We start from the raw sequence: 18,413 nt of genomic DNA on the forward strand, positions 1-18,413 counted from the left end.
AACAAAATAGGAAATGTCATTTGTTGTGCAACCACCCCCTGCTCCAGAATCCTGATTTGTGCAGAAAAGCTCACTCAATGCTTCCATTTTTCCTTTAGCCCAATGCAAATATGGAGGATTTGAACAAACCAAAAGCATTACTTCAGTATCCCATCTTCATTGATTTCCTTCCCTCCCTTTGCTCCTATGAATTCCAGCCCAAAGGGGTCGCTAGTGATGCTTGGGAAGCTAGTATAGTTTATATTTCAAAGGACTGTTTTATCCAGAATTGAGTAAGGAGTTTCCCCCACTGTGATGGAAAGAAATGGTATGAGTGTGTAAATAGTTTTGCTTGGGAAGCGAATGGCCTGAATGAGAGGCAGAAGCTGAGGAGGGAGACAAGGAAAATCTAGTAAAGCAAATCTAGTAAAAACCACACAGAATGGATCCAAGTGCACGAGAGCAGATAGTGGGTGAGAAATACGAAATAGGAGAGAGCGATATCAAAAGTAGTGAGAGGTGGGAATGAAACACAGTGCGAAAGCAGAAATGGTAGGGAGATAAGCTAAAATCTCCTGGCAAGAGAATATGAACTAAGGAAGACAAATCTGAAGGGCAGGAATATTGAAACTCGAAAGAGTTTGGAACTAATGAAGAGATTGCAGGCTGGAAAGAGGGAAATTAGAAGAGTAGTGGGAAAGGATTATAAAGTAGAAAAGATCCAATAGATTGGGGGGGGGGGGAGAAATCACGCATTCAGCGGCACTTGTTCACAAGAGGAATGTGTACTTGGATCAGAAAATAGGATTTGGACGTGAGAAGATACCAAAATAAGATTCGAAAGACGGAATGTGGATAAAGGCAATCGGATTGCAAAAGATGACGAAGGAATGGTCCAAAGGACGGAGGAAAGGCCTGCTTGTGGAAGTTGCCAAAGCCGAAGGGATTCAGACCCAAGGGTGGACATTGGGTGCGACAGGCGCAAATCCTGATGGCACGAGAGACCCATTAGGAGCAACGGAAATCCACATAAGACTTTTCAAGTTGCTCTCCCCCTTGCTCGCAGGGAGGGCTCCATGCTAGTCAGTCCAATAGCTTTATTACCTCATGGCGCAAGAAACCAATAGAGTCTTGGGACAGAGACCTTTTGAACCTGCTACCTCTGTGTGCCCTGTGGGGGGTTTTGGGGGGGAGAACACAGTGCTGTGAGACACCCCCCAAAAAAAACCTCCCTGCCCCGTTCCCTTTGACTGAGGGTATTGGGGTTCATCACCCTGACTGGCCGTTTTGACATGTTCTGTTTTGGGTTTGTTTTGTTTACTTGCTCTAGACTGCCTTTGCTTTTATTATCATTTTTCTTCTATAAAATTGAAGACAGTTTTTGCCCTGGGATTCATTTGGGTAAAAGGAGGAGGAAATGAGTGGGTAGGAAAGTCTGGTTCACCCCCAAAACACACACACCTGTTTGCTGGGTATCTATAAAGGGGTATTCCTGAAGTCCCTTTCATCTATACAAGCCCAAACCACAGAGACCAAACCACACTTTGCACCATTCAGACCAGTTTGCAGTGTGTGTGGAAAAGCTCAAAATGTCTTGTGGCAGAAGCGCTTATGTGCCAATACATTTTTGTGAACCACTCTTATTTGGGTTTTTTTCCACCATGCCAATGTCCAGTGTGGAAGGGGTTAGAATAGCTTTGTCTGGTGAAAGCCCCTGAACCATATGAGAAACCACACAGCTTGCCACATGAAGCTGCTTACAAAGTTGTTTCGAGCAATTTGCCTAGCGCAACATTTAATCTCTGTTCTGGTCCTTGGTGGCTGACGGCAGCCATTCTGCTTCTTAGGCCGAGGGGTTAGGATTGCCACTTGGCCAATTTCTGACTGATGTACCTGTTCTGTTTCTTACAAAACAAAACAAAACCAGGCCCCGCAGCTTATTCCTTATGGTTTTGATTTTCTCTTTTAAGTGGTAATCCTAAAACAATGGCTGGTTGTCTGCCAACATGAGGAAAGATAAATGAGGTTAGGACACCCATGTTGAAACAGTTCCTGCACACAAATTCCAATTGGGTCTATTTGAATTGACAACATAAGTTACAGCCTTAAGGCCAAACTAGATGTGTAGTTTTTTCCCCTCTCACAGTATTTTCTTTTTCCTTTTAACAATAATAGTGGGGGTGGGCTTAATTATTTCTGTGTGATTGTATGTTTTGTAACTTCTATATTTTACCAGGTGAGGCAAGTGGGGTGAGGGGGTGGTTTAGTATGTGACTGGGAAAATGGTCTGTGTGACTGGGGAAGGATTCACACGACATTCCTCCATTCCAATATGCAGCCTTCTGGGTGTAGTTATACAAAACAAGATGGCAATGGAAGGAGATTTCCAGAACCTGGTTCTCCTGCCGACCCGTCCAGATTAGCTAGAAGCAGTGCTTTTTGTGTGTGACAGTGCTCACCAGTACAGAGCACCGCCATGTCATTTATTTATTTTCGGATGCCCATGGCAGCCATTTTGTTCTGGCACCCTCAGCATTTCTTTTGAGTACTGGCACCTCTTTATTTTTTTAACAACAACTAAAGCAGTGCCAGGAAAGGCCCTGAATGGCACACTTATGAGAATGATAAAATGAGTGAGCCAGATTCCCATTTCTGGTGGTTGTCATTTGGTACCAATGATTGGGGGGCTGGCTCTTCTTCCCCATTTTTAATTTTTTGGTTTGTTTTTTTTTGGTGCGCACCTTAACATCTAACAAACAGGTGCAGAAGTTTGGGAACCACTGCGCTAAATAATACCGCTGACCTGACTAGCTGGTTGTCAGCCCTGCCCAGTTTATACACCATTTAAGACGCAGGTTTTGAGACTCTTTTGGGGCAGGCTTAATATTTCAGGAGGTCCCAACATGATGTACCTATAATGGAAACCACCATTGTGGGAATTTCCACCCCTTGTGAGACTGTTAAAAAGGTGCACCAGTGCTGTTTGTGGAGTGGTTTATATGCCTCTGCGCTTTCTTCACCCTACACTGGAATACGTTGCATGTGCGCACCCAACATGCCCTGCCACAGGAGCAAACAGGAGGCTTTTGCTGTTTGCGTCTCTCTTGCTGGAGGCTACAAGATGCCAGGGTCTAACCTGCCTCCAGCTCTGTCCCATGGCCCTACCACGGTGGTGTTGAAATAAAAAGCCCCTTTGTAAGCCAAGGGAAAACCCCATGACCCACATGGAAGCATAGGTGAGCTGGAGGGGAGAACAAAAGCATTTAAGAGGCACACAGAGGCATGTAAACAGAGAAAGAACGGCAGAAGGGGAGTGAGGAGTCACTAGGACAATGATAAAGATCCAATGGCCCGTGTGATGTTAGGCTGTGACCCCGTCATAGCTGACGGGAGTTTGAAAGGACCAAGATTTTCCAGCCACGCTGGAGGAATGGAGAACCCCAAATTTCAGTTCATTTGGCTGGGGATCCTTCCATTGGTACAGCCATGACTGAGATTTGCCGTTGCGATGATCCCCCACTGCAAATCTGAAGCAAGGCTTTACCAACAGAAGTGTCATGGCTCCCTCCCCAAAGCATTCTGGGAATTGTCACTGGGTAATGTTTCTGAGGATTCTGTTGCAACCCCCAAACTGTGCCCTGACAGAACTGAAGCACCCACACCTTGCCCATGCCCATTAAATGTTTACTCGGGAGCAAGTCTTGCCAAGTTTAATAGGTTATGCTCCCAAGTATGTGCAGAAGGCTAACCTTTGGCTACCTTGATGGCAGTGAAGTTAAATGGAGAGTTAATTAAGATGTCTGGGCAAGAATATACACACAGGATCTTTCAAGGTGCATATTCAAGATTTCTCATGTCTTATCATGCATAAAAGGATAAGTAATGTGGTAAAATCGTGGTTCCATTCCCCCACATTTTTATTTATGCTTTTTGAACACTCGTCTCCCGGGGTGGGCTATTCCTAAGCATCACAGAGTCCGTTATAACACTGAATGTCCCACTCACCTGCATTTTTAACTACCCAAAGATCAAAATGGGCTCTTTTCTGGGCTAAGTAGCCGTCTTAGTAACATTAGACCAAAACTGGCTCCCTGCCCTTTTGGCATGGATGCAATTGTTTAATTTGGGTGGTGTGACTGCCTTTTCCCCAGTGTAGTAATGACAGTGATGCAGAAAGAAAGCATCTGTTGGATTTTTACTGTCACAGAGGTCCCGTCCCCACCCCCAAAGCTGGCTTCCCTGAGGTGGAGTCTTTACGAAGCCTAAGCAAAGGGATCCACAAATACAGAGGGCCTTTGGAGGCTTCAGAGGAAGGATGGATTTCAATTGGGGGGGGGATATACTCTGGAGGTTCCCCCAACACTCTTGTACAGTTTTGCCTAAACAATAAAATATATTTTTTTCCACTGCTGCTTTCCCATTATTTCTACTTTAGAGAACTTAAAGAGTTCCGAGTTAGCAGGCATACTACAGAAAGGGTGTGCCCTCTAGATCTTCAGCTAAAGAATAGGAACTAAAGAGTAAACGCAATATAAACTGGAGGTGTCCCCCATCCCACACAAAGGACGGGGCTGTTGCTATTTAACATGTTCATGGATGATCTGGAGTTAGGAGCGAACAGATGCTTGCATTGCAAGTGGCTGGGCTAGATGACTGTTCTATAGGGCATGGTTGCCATCACTGCAGACAAGACCCGGTTATTCAGGATGGAAATCCGAGCAGATTTGTGAAGCCTTCCAAAAGGATTACCTCAAACTGAGCAAATAAGGAGACTGGATAAGAGGGGCATAAATCTGCATGTTGTGGAGAGAAAGGATCATGTTTTCTTCCTCGTGACGCTAGATCTCAACAAAGCTGAATGTTGGAAGATTCAGGGCAAAGTGCTTCTTCACACTGCGCATAGTTAAAACTATGGAATCCACGCTCAAAAGTCACTAACTCGGGTGGCTTTGAAAGGATTTAGACGAATTTGGGACTGATGAGTCTTATCAGTGGCTGTTCCACCTTCATTGAGCGTGAATTCCATAGCTGGAGCTCATGGGCCTTTGGCATAACGCAGCCCGGATGCTATGTTCTTAACGTAAGCAAGGGCAAACTTTTCAGAAGCTGATGGGATCTGAACTGGCTGTAACCAAACAAGAAAGAGGGCTTGCGTGACAATGGCTTGAAATTATTTTAACAACTCAATGCAGTAGCAGTGGAGGCAGGTGGGAAGACAAATTCCATTGCTAGGGATTGAAAATAAGTTTAGCAGTATCCCGTTTCTGGTGCATTCAAATTTGGAATAGTTTGGGTCTTCCCCTATTAAAAGCAAGAGGTGGGGGGAGAGTTCCACTTTGTTGGATCTCATCTGGGTGGTGGTTTTTAAGCAGGAGAAACCTCTGGGTATAGGGCAGTATATAAATTCAATAATTTAAAAAGCCCAAGATCTACCAACCAGAAGCTGGTGCAAGAGACTTAGAATTCACTTAGGATTAAAGAACAGGGTTACTGAGGACATTCTGAGCTCAAGACTTGGTTTTCAGTACCAAGAACTCAACCAAACTCATAGTCCTGTCACAAAAACATGCACACCAGAGTAGCTTCATTTCAGCAGCTGAAGTTGGGTGGAAATAAGTCATTGCGTTGTTGCTATTGTAAAATAATTGGGGGACAAGAAGCCTTTGCTGATCTAATACGAGACACCCAGATCTGTCCATCCCTGTGTTTTAGCACAGCAGATGGGGAAAGGTAATGAAAACAAGGAACTGGAACATCTCAAAGCCATAAAGCTACAACTCTGGGGCCTTTTCAGGAAAAAAGGAAAACAGGCTTATATAATAATGCAACATGCAGAGGGAGCAAATAGATAGTGCAGTTGGTAGATCATGTGACCCTTAGGGTTGCGGGTTTGAGACCCAAGTTGGGGAAATGATCCTTGCATTGCAGAGAGTTGGACTAGATGACCAACCCAACTCTACAATTCTATTATTAACATTTGTATACCACCTTTGATCCACATGTCTCAGGCCGTTTCACAACATAAAATTACAAGATAAAACACAAAATAAAAATAAGAACATAAACCAACAATCCCCCCCCTCCCAGAACACATTTAAAAGGGCACAGGAGGTCAGTCTGCCAATGGCTGAAGAGGAATGTTTTTGCCTGGTGCCTAAAGATGTATAATGAAGGTGCCACCCCAACCTCCCGGTGGAGAGCATTCCACAAACAAGGTGCCACCGCAGAAAAGGCCTGTTCTTGTGTTGCCATGCTCCAAACATCTCCTGGAGAAGGTACATGAAGAAGAGCCTCAGATGATGATATCAGGGTCCGGGTAGGTTTATATGGAGAGAGGCAGTCCTTGAGGGCTTCCCAGAAACGATCTGGTGGACCACTTTGAGAACAGGATGTTGGATGAAGAGGGCCTTTGGCCTGACGTAGCTGCAGGACTTCTGTTTTCTTACATAAAGCACTCCCCACCACCACATCACACAAGTCAGCGGAATGAGTTGCGCAAATCATCTCTTATCAACCTACCCAACGTCTCTCCACACACACACACCTCTCGCGCCACCAGAAAACGGCAAGGAGACTCCACACTCGCAAGCGGATAGGAATCACAGGTTAATTTAATTACAGAATAGGTTAAATTACATCACATCTTCCCTCTTGTCACCCAAACGGGAAGAAAGGGAAGTGGGTGGGTGAGTCGTCCTCCCCCAGAGATTTCTGGGCAATTAAATACTGTTAGTCCAGCCAAGGCTATCCCCTCCCCCATCCCAACCCAAGCAGTAACAAATCCCGCCAGCGCTGACTGTACCATACGCCCTCAGAAGATTGAGGGGAGGGCACCAGGGGGAAAGAGAGAAATACAGCCAGTTGACTAGTCCGTCACCAGCCTAAAAAATAAAGAGAGTCTGTAAAAGCACATGGCTTCTTACATCTCTGGAAGTCAATTTTTTTAAAGGGTGGGACGGGACATTATTATTATTATATATAAAACTAACCACAAGGAACTTCGTTGCGGCCAGTTAAATTAACACACCTGAGGCCCATTTCCCTCCCAGTGGTTGGCCACAGGAATGCAGGGGGGGGGGAGAGAGAAAAAGAAGCCCAGATGGTTTTTCCTGTGGCTCCTTCTCCATTGCCATAGCCCACCTCCTGCTTTTACCACCCTACTTTTCTTGCCTCTGCTCCCCCTACTGCAACACCTGCTGAGGCAGGTGGGTGTGGTGGGCTTTTTGCCCCTATAAAGAGGGAGACCACAGCTCTCTTCCCCTCCTAAAAAGGCCCTCTTTCCCCACTACGTAGCATTTCATGCCATTGTAAGCTTACAGGTAGGAACAAATCTCGATTTTGTTGTCGTCGTTTGATGCCTAGTTGCCAACTTAAGCCATTAAAAGAGGGTGGTCTGGCTGCAAATATGGGATTTTATCCCACTAATGCTATTGAGTAAGTGATAGCCCCCACCCCAAACCCCTCTGGCCTGTGAGGAGGTAGAATACAGGTGAGCAAAATATCATGGGGGGGGGGGGGAGAGCAGAGGACTGACAGGCCGGATTTGGCTCCCGGACCCCACAGCTCCTGACGGCTACCTTCTTCTACATCTTCTCAATTATTTTTTTTAACACAGCCCACCTGCAATTCAGGCGAACTTTGGAACGCTTCGGTCAAGGGCAATTAAGAGGAAACAATTAAAACACCTTGATAATTACGACTTTCCCTACCTGCCTCCCCAACATACACACAGATACACTTTGAACACAAATATACACCTCTTTTGCATCGTCAGCTCCCCAAGTCACCCTATTATACTTTTAATTCTGCGTAGGGGGATCAAGGAGGGAGGTTGAGGAGGGAGAAACACCAGGCCCCGGATCTGCCACCTTGCCCTCCACCCTGCAGGTCAGCCCCCTCCTGCCTCACCTGGGTGCAGGTAGGAAATGACTCCACCCTCCTCCCCCCAGCTGCCCCTTTCCCTCCCCATAGTTTGAAAGTCCTTCTATCCTGTTCTGATAGGCTTCTTTTTTTTAGTACAGGGCAAGTCCAGCGGAGTCCAGCCGGTCAGACACTAAGCAGCCAAAAGAAAAAGAAGATGGCAATGAAGAGGAAGAGCGAATCCTGCCAGCTGGATGGGCGGGCAGCTTCTGCGTCTAAGCAAAAAAGAGAGACGGAGGAGCTCAAGGTTAGAAGGAGGCACCATATACCATTACAGGTAGATGCAAAAGTCAAGGTAAAGGGACCCCTGACCATTAGGTCCAGTCGTGGCTGACTCTGGGGTTGCGGCGCTCATCTCGCTTTATTGGCCAAGGCCATACAGCTTCCGGGTCGTGTGGCCAGCATGACTAAGCCGCTTCTGGCGAACCAGAGCGGCGCACAGAAACGCCGTTTACCTTCCCACCGGAGCGGTACCTATTTATCTACTTGCACTTTGACATGCTTTCAAACTGCTAGGTTGGCAGGAGCAGGGACCAAGCAACGGGAGCTCACCCCGCCGTGGGGATTCGAACCGCCGACCTGATCGGCAAGTCCTAGGCTCTGTGGTTTAAACCACAGTGCCACCCACATCCCCAAAAGTCAAGGTAGCCGATACCATTTTCGTCAAAATCCATTTCCAGGCAGTAAGTGTAGTGGCAAATTCAAAAGTGCAGGGTCCCTCCATGACAGCCACAGTCATCACACCCCTTCTAATAAGATGATACATTGGGACGTATTTGAAGAATTCAGCTTTCAAATTCCAAAAATGAGGGGCGCTAAAAAGTTGCAACATGACTTGGGAGTTCAAAAGATATTCCGGTTAAATTAATATAATTTCTAATGGATGACTGAATATTGCATTATTTGATAAAAGCTGTTTATTTTAAAGTTATTGTGACTTTTTATATTGGATCAGATTGTTCTTATTAAAGTTTGATGTTTTATTATGTTTTTATACATGTTGGAAGCTGCCAAGAGTGGTTGGGGCAACCCAGCCAGATGGGTGGGGTACATATAAGAAAATTAATTAATCAATTATAATAATTTAGTTTTGCTTGGTAAGCAAAATGTGCATAAGACTGCATAGAAATAATTAAAAATGATTGCCAAGTACTTACAGTAATATATTATTACTATTATTATTATTATTATTATTATCATTATTGCTACTTTTATTCATATTATTTCCCCAACAATTTTTATTGTTTCGCATTTAAATACAAGAACAACATATAACTACTGTAACATGTCTAGTGGTACATTTTTAATGTTTCATATGCAGTGCATAGTACACAAACAATATGTTTATTTATGTATTATCACCTCAAGTATCCTCTCCACAGAGATTATTGTGTTGGGGGTGGAATAGAAGTATCTTCCGTCTCATATATTATTATTATTATTATTATTATTATTATTATTATTATTATTATTATTATTATCCTTGTTTGGCATTACCTGATATTTTCAGAAGTTAAATTTTAAATTATTTGGTTTGCCAAAAGCAACTTATGGGCTTCTTCATCAAACATAGACTTACCAAGCTCAATGTTGTCTGATGACAAAATTAATAGCCAATTTGAATTCTTCATACCCAAAAACAATTTTTTTATGACCAGTCACTGAAGAAATGTGCAAAAATTAAGAATGGTCCCCCAAAATGACACATCCTAATACAATAATCTTATAATTATACAATAATAATACCATATTGGCCCGAATATGTCACGCCGGAATATAAGCTGCACCTTTAAAATTCAAGAAGAAAAAAGAAAAAAGACAATACCCGAATAATAATAATAATAATAATAATAATAATAATAATGATAATTTATTACTTATTACCTCACCCATCTGACTGGATGTCCCCAGCCACTCTGGGTGGCTCCCAACAGAATATTAAAATACAACAGTCTATTAAATATTAAAAGCTTCCCTAAACTGTTTAAGCCGCTCCATTAAAATTCTGCAGGCACTCACACCCATTCTGTTTTACCTTATGTCTGTTCCAGCAGCAATATTGTAAAAGCCAATTTTTGTAAGGTCGCAAATTTAAGTCGCACTCTAAGTCGGAATTTGGAAAAAAAAGTGAGGCTTATATTCAGGCCAATACGGTAATTATGGATGTATCACAATAATCAGAGCAGATCTCCATGTATTGCTAGAGCAACGAAGGCTACAGCCCTCAGGGTTTGCAAAACATCCTGCCTGGAACTATGCAAGCCCCCAACAATCAGCTGATTGTAGAGTGGGTGGGCATGGCTTAGAGCAAACAGCCTTGACGGCCAAACACGGCCTGCAGATCAGAAGTTCCCTACCCTAAGACTGGAGGCAGGAAGAGATGGTAGGAAGCGACCTGATACTGGTTAAGGCTAGACAATCTAGACTAGTACCGTCTGCTCTGACTGGCAGTGCTCCTCCAGGATCTCTGGCAGAGAGAGAGAGAGAGAGAGAGAGAGAGAGAGAGAGAGAGAGAGATCCTTTCCCAGAACATGCCACCAGTAATCCTTTTAACTGGAGATACCAGTATGGGATGGAACCTCGGACCTTGTGAATGCAAGACAAGTGCTCCGACGCCGAGCTAAAATCCCTCTCCAAATACAGAGAAGGAAAGAGATGCTACTACTCAGAAGGAAGCAGCCCTGGAGAGAGAGGAACATGAAAGGGACGCGTAAGAGCCTGACGGTGGAACAACCCCTTCTCTAAGCCAGTAAAGCAGAACAGTAAGGATTTCAAGCACAGGTTAAGACTCAAGCACCTGCTTGTGTAAACGTGACCCAGCGCAGGGCTGCTGCCAAGTTCTATTAGTGGCAGCTTAGCAGGGAGAGACATGGTGCCTTGCCCAGCCGCAAAAAAATGGTGCGCTTGAACTTAGCACAGACACTGCAAATCAGAGTGAGGACGCAGCTTTTACCTGGGTAAAACCCACAAAGGGTAGCGTGGGAAAACACAAGAGATTAATCCCAGGGATGTACAGTGGTACCTCAGGTTAAGTACTTAATTCGTTCTGGAGGTCCGTACTTAACTTGAAACTGTTCTTAACCTGAAGCACCACTTTAGCTAATGGGGCTTCCTGCTGCCGCCGGGCCGCCGGAGCACGATTTCTGTTCTCATCCTGAAGCAAAGTTCTTAACCTGTAGCACTATTTCTGGGTTAGCGGAGTCTGTAACCTGAAGCATATGTAACCTGAATGTAACCTGAAGGGTGTTAGGGAGGGGTAGTACCTCTGGTACCCATCCTGCACTCAGCTCTCTCACCTGCGGCTCCTAAAAGCTGTTGGTGTGCGACAGTGGTCACACCCCAGGAATGGCTTCGACGGGCCAGCTAAACCAGGTGAGGGCAGCTGATGGATTTCAAACCCTCCGTGAGTTAGGGACTTCCCCTTCATGTGAAGACAGGCTCTGGCAAACTCGGTGGATGAGACCAATAGTGGGTCCAACCGTTGAGAAGGCAGTTTCTGCACATGCCATAGAGGGAAGGGAGGGACAAATGAAGCTCACCCACCTGGGAAGGTAGGTGAAGGAAAAGTCTGATGCTAAACCTCTGCTGCCTTGCGGGATAGCTTCAGAAGTAGAAAAGGCTAAGGAGTGTAAACCCTACACAAATCCGGAGCAGAGTCCCTAAGACAGTTGGATGGTGCTTTGCATGCCTCCTTCTGGTAACTGCTGCAGCCAAGCTGGTGTCAAAACCCTTGCTCTGCTTTCCTTTGGACCACATCAGCGAAGATGAGAGGTGGGTCTTGTCCTCTGGGCAGCCCAGGCCTGCGCCTCAGGGAGGTCACTTTGATGCTGCTAATACAGCAGTTTAACTTCACCCCTGGAGGTGTCCTCCATTATCTCTTGAGGCAGACAGACGCCAACAACTACCAACTCATTGCCTGCAGACTGTCTCGCCAGAGTGGTGCATGCTCTGGTTATCTCCCGCTTGGACTACTGCAATGCGCTCTACGTGGGGCTACCTTTGAAGGTGACCCGGAAACTACAACTAATCCAGAATGCAGCAGCTAGACTGGTGACTAGGAGTGGCTGCCAAGACCATATAACACCTACATTGGTTCCCGGTACGTTTCCGGGCACAATTCAAAGTGTTGGTGCTGACCTTCAAAGCCCTAAACGACCTCGGCCCAGTATACCTAAAGGAGCGTCTCCACCCCCATCGTTCTGCCCAGACCCAGAGGTCCAGCGCCGAGAGCCTTCTTGGTAGTGGCACTTGCCCTGTGGAACGCCCTCCCATCAGATGTCAAGGAAATAAACAACTATCTGACTTTTAGAAGACATCTGAAGGCAGCCCTGTTTAGGAAAGTTTTTAATGTTTGATGTTTTATCGTATTTTTAATACTCTGTTAGGAGCCGTCCAGTGGCTGGGGAAACCCAGCCAGATGGGCGGGGTATAAATTAATAATAATAATAATAATAATAATAATAATAATCCAAGAGCTTGGTTGATAGGACGAGTGAGAACGGCTGTGGAATTTGAGTGTGCCCTTATGGGCAGATTTATGCAACAAGCTTAGACCTGTTTTTAAAAATAGTGCATTACCTGCCCTTTCTCCTGGGGTACTGTAGCCAGTGGCAAAAAACCCAAAGGGGAACGCGCCAATGCCAAATGCCATGTGGAAGCCAGTGGCCGCGTCGGGAAAGGCGCCCATGCCCTGTCGGAGGGAGGGGGAGCAGGGGGCAAAAAACAGAAAGGGGGGAAATGTAGGTTAGTAGTCTGCTGCAAACTGCAAAGCAGCCGGGATCAGTCTATAGAGGGCTAGAAGCAAGCGCCACTCACCCCTCGGGACTCCGGCTCTGGGCGCTGCCCTCGTGGCCGAGGGGGGGTCTTCAACCTGTGATAGGAAGGGGGGAATATGCATAAGCAGCACTGGCAGGTAGGCAGACACTCCTCCCGTTCATCAGTATTTCATAGCTGTCAACGCTTCCCCCTTTTTAAGGGAAATTCCCTTATTCCGAATAGGATTCCTCGCAAGAAAAGGGAAAAGTTGACAGCTATGCAGTATTTTCACCATCACCCCCTGTCTTCCCCATAACAGGGCGCAGAAGGAATTTTAAAAACGCATTAGGATAAGGATGTAGTATTTGCAAAACACTGGGGGAGGTGGTGGCTGTGCTTGGAAGATCTGCAGAGGACGGAGCAGGTCTTTGCCTTGAGCCTGCAGTTCAATGCAGCCGAGAGGCAACATGTTTACATTGAAGGAGAGCATCCTCAGCTTTAGCAGCGCTTTGCTGGATGTGGCCAAAGGCCCATCTAGTCATTCATTCTGTTCTCACAGCAGCCAACTGGATGTGCATGGGAAGCAATGGCGCACTCCCTGCTTGCGATTCTCAACAAGTGATTTTCAGAGGCATGACTACTAGCCACTGATAGCCCTCTGCTCCATGAATCTGTCATAGCCCCTTTTAAAGCAATTCAAATTCGTGCCCATCTTGTGGATTCAAATGACAGGAAAGGAGATTCCGACTAAATGTCAGGAAGAACTTTCTGATGGTAAGAAATGTTTGACAGAGGAACAGATGCCCTAGGAAGGTGGTGGAATCTCCTTCCTTAAGCAGAGGCCGGGATGCTTTAGTTGAGTTTGCAGGGAATTGGACTCGATGACCCTACTGGTTCCTTCCAACTCTATGATTCTATTGATCACACATTCCTGGGCTAGGCAGTTGCCCAGAGATACTGGGCTTGGGACCTGGAAAGTTACAAATCTTTCCTTTTATCAGAATAAGAGACTCTTCAGAGCCAGTAAAGGACTCGCGGCCAGAGATATTGCAGAAGAGAGGGAGGGAGACCAACCAGCCTACAGGAAAAGGAAATGACTGAGAAAAGGTGCCACTCTAGCCCAGAACTCCACTATCACTGAGGATTACCAAACTAGCAGGGAGCCTAGCAAAAGGAAATGATTACCTGGGATCCTGCTGGGCGGAGCTTCCACGTCCATAGAGAGGGATGACTTTGTCCCGGCTGATTCCTGCCTTGCACACAGGACACTCCTGGCGCTCTGGCCGAGTTTCTAGCCACTAGGGAGGCGGGGAAAGATGGCAGTGAATGTGGAAGAGTTTCTCCCACCCGTCCTCAAAGATATGCAGATCATATGTAATCAGGGCGGGGAAATCTCAGGCACCCAGGACAGGTGAGCAGGCAGGCAGGCAGGTGGGCACAAATGCAGAACTCTCTACAGGTCACCCCCCTCACCCTGACCCTGCTTCAAACCCAAATGTTATGCCTGGCAGGAATGAGCCCTTGAACTCTGATCATGCCTCTTGCTTGTCTGAATGGAAGAAAGAGAAGGGTACACAACTGAACTGTTGTTGTTTGCATCCATCTGTCTCAAGAGACAATGGAGAGTGCATCTGGGGGTGAAGTCAAACCATTGTGTTAGCAGCACCAAAATGACGTTCCTAGGGCTTAAGTTTGGGCAGTGTGTCTGGAGGTTGACGAGCCCCATCTGCCCCTCACTTCCTCTACAGCCTTTTTGACTGCTGGACCCACCACTGGTCTAATCCGCTGAAGCCTGTCTTCAATGCAGAAGAAGCCCCCAACTCACTGAGAGTTTGAAACCCATCGGCTGCCCTCACCTGCCTGCTGGACAAAGCTATTCCTGGGCTGTGGCTGTCACACACTGACAGCTTCTAGGAACCACAGGTGAGAGCTGAGTGCAGGTAAAATTCACATTTGCGACTCTGCCCACTTTTGCCTCTGGCTTTGCCCAAGGTCTGCTGATCAGATAGCGGCCCATCTTAGCCCAGCCTCCTTTTCTCACAATGGCCAGTGGCTTCAAGCAGGATCTGAGCACAACAGAACTCTGAAGTTATTTTTTACTAATTAAGCACAGGCAGACTTCTTATTGGTGCTGGAAAGGTTCAATTCAAGGACAGCTGCTCCGATAGGAAATATTTAACCAGGTGAGACCAATGGTCCATCTTGATCAGGATTCTGTCTCAACAGAAGTCTGCCAGATTAGAAACAAAAGGAAGGCTCACAAACAAGGTAGAACACAGATAAACCTGCTCTCTTCTCCTGTGGTTTGCCTTCAGCAGTTAAAAAGATATATGGCTTCTGCACATGGAGGTTGCATTTTCCGCGAGCATTCTCAATAGGCACAAATATTATTAAAGCCTCCTATAAAAGCCTGCCTCCCATAAAAACATAAGAAGAGACTTGTTGGATCTGACCAGGCATGGCCAAACTTGGCCCTCCAGATGTTTTTGTGACTACAACTCCCATCATCCCTAGCTAACAGACCCAGTGGTCAGGGATGATGGGAATTGTAGTCCCAAAACATCTGGAGGGCCAAGTTTGGCCATGCCTGGATCTGACCAATGGCCTATCTATTTGAGCATCCTGTTCTCCCAATAGCCTGTGGGGACTCCGCAAACTGGCCCTGTTGCACTCAGGTCTTGCTTGCAAGCTTCCCGTAGGCATCTAGATTGGCCACCTGGCAGGCCGACACCATGGCAGAGAGGCTCACACACCAGGGCAGGTTCCCTCAATGACGTTCTTTGACCCCTTCACCTTTCCTCGCCCTAGAGGTCAGCAGCCGAGGAAAGGGAGACACTCACCTGGTGAAGACACGGCCAGCTAGGGGGAAAAAGAGAAGAAAAAGCAAGTGACCCTTTTAAAACCTGGAATAATAATGCAATTTCAGTGTTTGTTTTTTGAAAAAAAGCAAGAATCGTATGCCTGACTAAGGCCACACAGAGCAAAGCTCTAGGTTCTGAAATTCCCACCCCAGATACCTTCCAAAAGCTAATCCTGCAACTGGCCACACAGGGAGCTTCACAGAGCCTAGTTCTGATCCGCACACCCTAACCCTAACCACATGGGCTCTCCTTCGAGGTTGCCATCCACCCTCTTTGGTTTTTAGACAGTGGGGAAGTGGCAGTCGAAGTCAAGCGAAATCTGGTGCAGCCCCTGCAGCTTTAAGGCCATCCCGACAGGCAAAAATCCAGCAGGTGAAGCTTCTTTCCCAGGCTTCTTTGCAATGGAGCAAACCTTCCGCCTGCCAGACCCAGTAAGAACAAGGGCAGCTCTCCCTGCCAGGCACCTTGTTCTGTGCCCCCCGCCCTTTTAAGGCTGCCCCCCAACTCTTCAGGGCCACGCCCCTTTCTGCTCCCCACTCCTCCTCACCAGTACAGGTGGCCGCAGAGTCCAATGACAGCTTCTCTAGCAGGCTCCAGGCAGATATTGCATTCGAAAGCGCTGCGGTCGCGGTTTGAACCCTCGGCTTCCCCGTCCGGGACCCCCGGACCCATCCCGGCCGCCGCCGCCATCTTCCGCCCTCACTTAAACTGAAGGAGGGGAGCCGGACACGCCCGCTCTTCAGCAATTGGCCCCAGCGCCCGTCTTTCTCGCTTGGCCGATATTTCATTGGAGCCAGAGGCAGTCCGTTGTGGCACCTGGCGAAGATGATTGAGCACGTCCGAGTTAGTCCCGCCTTCACGGCTCTAGGGGGACGCTCGAAACTTTTTTGACTGGCTGCATCGCTCGGGTGTCAAAATGTGAGGTTACGTTATTGGTTAAGGGAGGCCTCATTCTCCCGCCTCCCGCCGTCGAGCAAAATAAGATGTCATGTGACTTTAAAGAGCGAGGTGGGGGTGGGGCGTAGCCTGATTGACTGGAAAGGCAACGTGTCAAGAGCAAGACAGCAAGGATTGGGGGCGGGTGCACGATGGGCACGTCTGGAATGCAGTTGAAAGCACGAAAGGCAAGCACACGCCCTCTATATATTGTGACTGGCCAGAATCCCAGATCGGGGCGGGAACTAATAACGATTGCATTATAGGGTGGCCAATGAACAATCAGAGCTCTTTGGCCAAAGGGCGGAGTCTGCTCTCGTGGTGAGCTGTACCAAGCTTGCTCATTTTTGAGGCGAAGGTTCATGGGAGGTGAAACATCACTTCCTGCCTCTGGCCTTAAGTTTACTGCTTCTTCCTTAGGTCTAGCATGTTGTCATGGCAGCTATCAAGATATGAGGGTGTCTGTAGTCAGTTATTACCTAGATAAGTCAACCACTCCTCAACCAGGTTTAACTGTAGAAAGTGAGGTGTTACCATAGCAACCAGACACCTGCTTGCCAGTGATGCTGTTGGCATGGCAACCTGCTATTCATCAGTGCCACTGTGGTCCATGTTGGTAATTTTACCCGCCCCATTTAAACCACAGTTTTGGTTTTTGGTATCAACCAAACCATTCCAAGGATTCTGTTGTTACCACAATAAGCCGTACACTCATCACAAACTTCCCTTGCTGCTACCACCATGGTCATGACAACACACACTTCCCATTGCCCCAGCAACTGATGTTACCCGTCCAACTCGACAGGCTAAGCCAGAGTCCCCACAAATCTAGCCATCTACAAACGCATACTGTATCTGCACTCAGCCAGAGCTCCTGGGATTAATGCGACAATTTACAGCCACCCTGTGAACAGACTTACTAGGAAGTAAGTTCTGGCTTTGCCGCCAGTCTTAGGATTGGGTTATTAAGACTGAGAATCATCCCTACCTGCACCATGGCAACCCACAGCCATCACAATTGCTGCCAATGTCACAGCAGCCCCAGATGGTAGAGCATGAGACTCTTAATCTCAGGGTCGTGGGAGCAAAGGAAACTCAGTTTACTCTGTTGCTGTTTTTTCTAGGCACATGGGGGTGTCTCTCTCATTCTGGGCAGCAGAAGACAGTGCCTCAGCCTTCCTCAACCTGGTTTTTCCCTGCCAGTTTTGAACTACAACTCCCATCATTCCTGACCATTGACCATGTTGGCTGGAACTGATAGGAATTGTGGTTTAAAATGTCTGAAGGGCACTGTATTGGGAATGCCAACACTCATTTTTAAAGCAGATTGTGGCTTCGATGCAATATATCAGGGTTTGCCAATTTGGTGCCTTCCTGGTGTTGTTGGACTCTAACCCCCATCAGCCTCTGTCAGCATGAACAATAGCCAGGAAAGGTGGGAGCTGGAGTTCAGCAACTTATTGAGAGCACTTGCTATGCAGTTCTACATACTTACCTGGGAGTTCAGCTGGGCTTATTTTGGAATAGACATGTAAAAGATTGCACTGTACGGACTGAAAAGTAATACAGTGGGGCTTTGTTTCCCCTCTTCCACAGTGGCTCCAGCAAATTTTGGGTAGATGCAAGATGTGTGATGTACATCAGAAGTGGTGTACACACCTTACAATTCTGGACATTGAACTAGGCTAGAATGTTAGTTTCTTCCTCCTGTCTATATCGGTGAAACTGAAGGCTGTGATGCTGGCTGGCCTGATGGCCGGGAATGGTTCTGATTTCTTAGGGAACTAAACAATTTGCCATCCAACTTTCGGAAGGGAATGGACAATTGTCAGTTGGGCTAGGAGCTTCACACAGAGGTCTGTTCTGCCTCCAGCATTGGAGGTAGTACACCTTTGAACTGTCAGGAAATCAAGCCTTATCAGAGGAACTGGCCACTCTCCAGGCACCCGGCTTGATCTCCTT

The 18,413-nt window shown here is 46.9% G+C and overlaps 2 protein-coding genes and 1 long non-coding RNA gene across 3 annotated transcripts in view; 1 reads left to right on the forward strand and 2 right to left on the reverse strand.

Moving 5' to 3' along the window:
- Positions 1–1,167: 1,167 nt before the first annotated feature.
- Positions 1,168–4,848, reverse strand: LOC309523622. The gene is made up of 2 exons (XR_014215470.1): positions 1,504–4,848; positions 1,168–1,471 (listed from the first exon to the last, which is right to left on the reverse strand). It is a non-coding gene; the product is annotated as an uncharacterized lncRNA (long non-coding RNA).
- Positions 4,849–6,572: 1,724 nt separating this feature from the next.
- RNF5 (ring finger protein 5) lies at positions 6,573–16,403 on the reverse strand. Its single transcript, XM_082207578.1, has 6 exons — positions 16,063–16,403; positions 15,495–15,513; positions 13,840–13,952; positions 12,715–12,769; positions 12,478–12,589; positions 6,573–8,114 (listed from the first exon to the last, which is right to left on the reverse strand). The coding sequence occupies exons 1-6, from the start codon at positions 16,203–16,205 to the stop codon at positions 8,026–8,028; spliced, it is 531 nt and encodes a 176-aa protein (XP_082063704.1). The 5' UTR covers positions 16,206–16,403; the 3' UTR covers positions 6,573–8,025.
- Positions 16,404–17,274: 871 nt separating this feature from the next.
- The window catches only part of AGPAT1 (1-acylglycerol-3-phosphate O-acyltransferase 1), a 48,307-nt gene continuing 47,168 nt past the window's right edge, over positions 17,275–18,413 (forward strand). The window contains exon 1 of the mRNA XM_082207484.1: positions 17,275–17,377. The gene's annotated coding sequence lies outside the window, so the exon portion shown is untranslated. The remainder of the gene's footprint in view (positions 17,378–18,413) is intronic.

Source organism: Podarcis vaucheri (genome assembly GCF_965113315.1).
Source record: "Podarcis vaucheri genome assembly, chromosome: 2".
NCBI classification, from domain to species: Eukaryota; Metazoa; Chordata; class Lepidosauria; order Squamata; family Lacertidae; genus Podarcis; species Podarcis vaucheri.

Excerpts from the sequence above, each read along its gene's own strand:
- RNF5 (XM_082207578.1), bottom strand. The coding sequence starts at position 16,205 with ATGGCGGCGGCGGCCGGGATGGGTCCGGGGGTCCCGGACGGGGAAGCC. Across the intron at positions 12,770-13,839 it reads TCCGCCCAGCAGGATCCCAG|GTTGAAGACCCCCCCTCGGC; the intron begins GTAATCATTTCC and ends TTCCTATCACAG. Across the intron at positions 8,115-12,477 it reads TACCCCAGGAGAAAGGGCAG|ACGCAGAAGCTGCCCGCCCA; the intron begins GTAATGCACTAT and ends TTTTTTGCTTAG.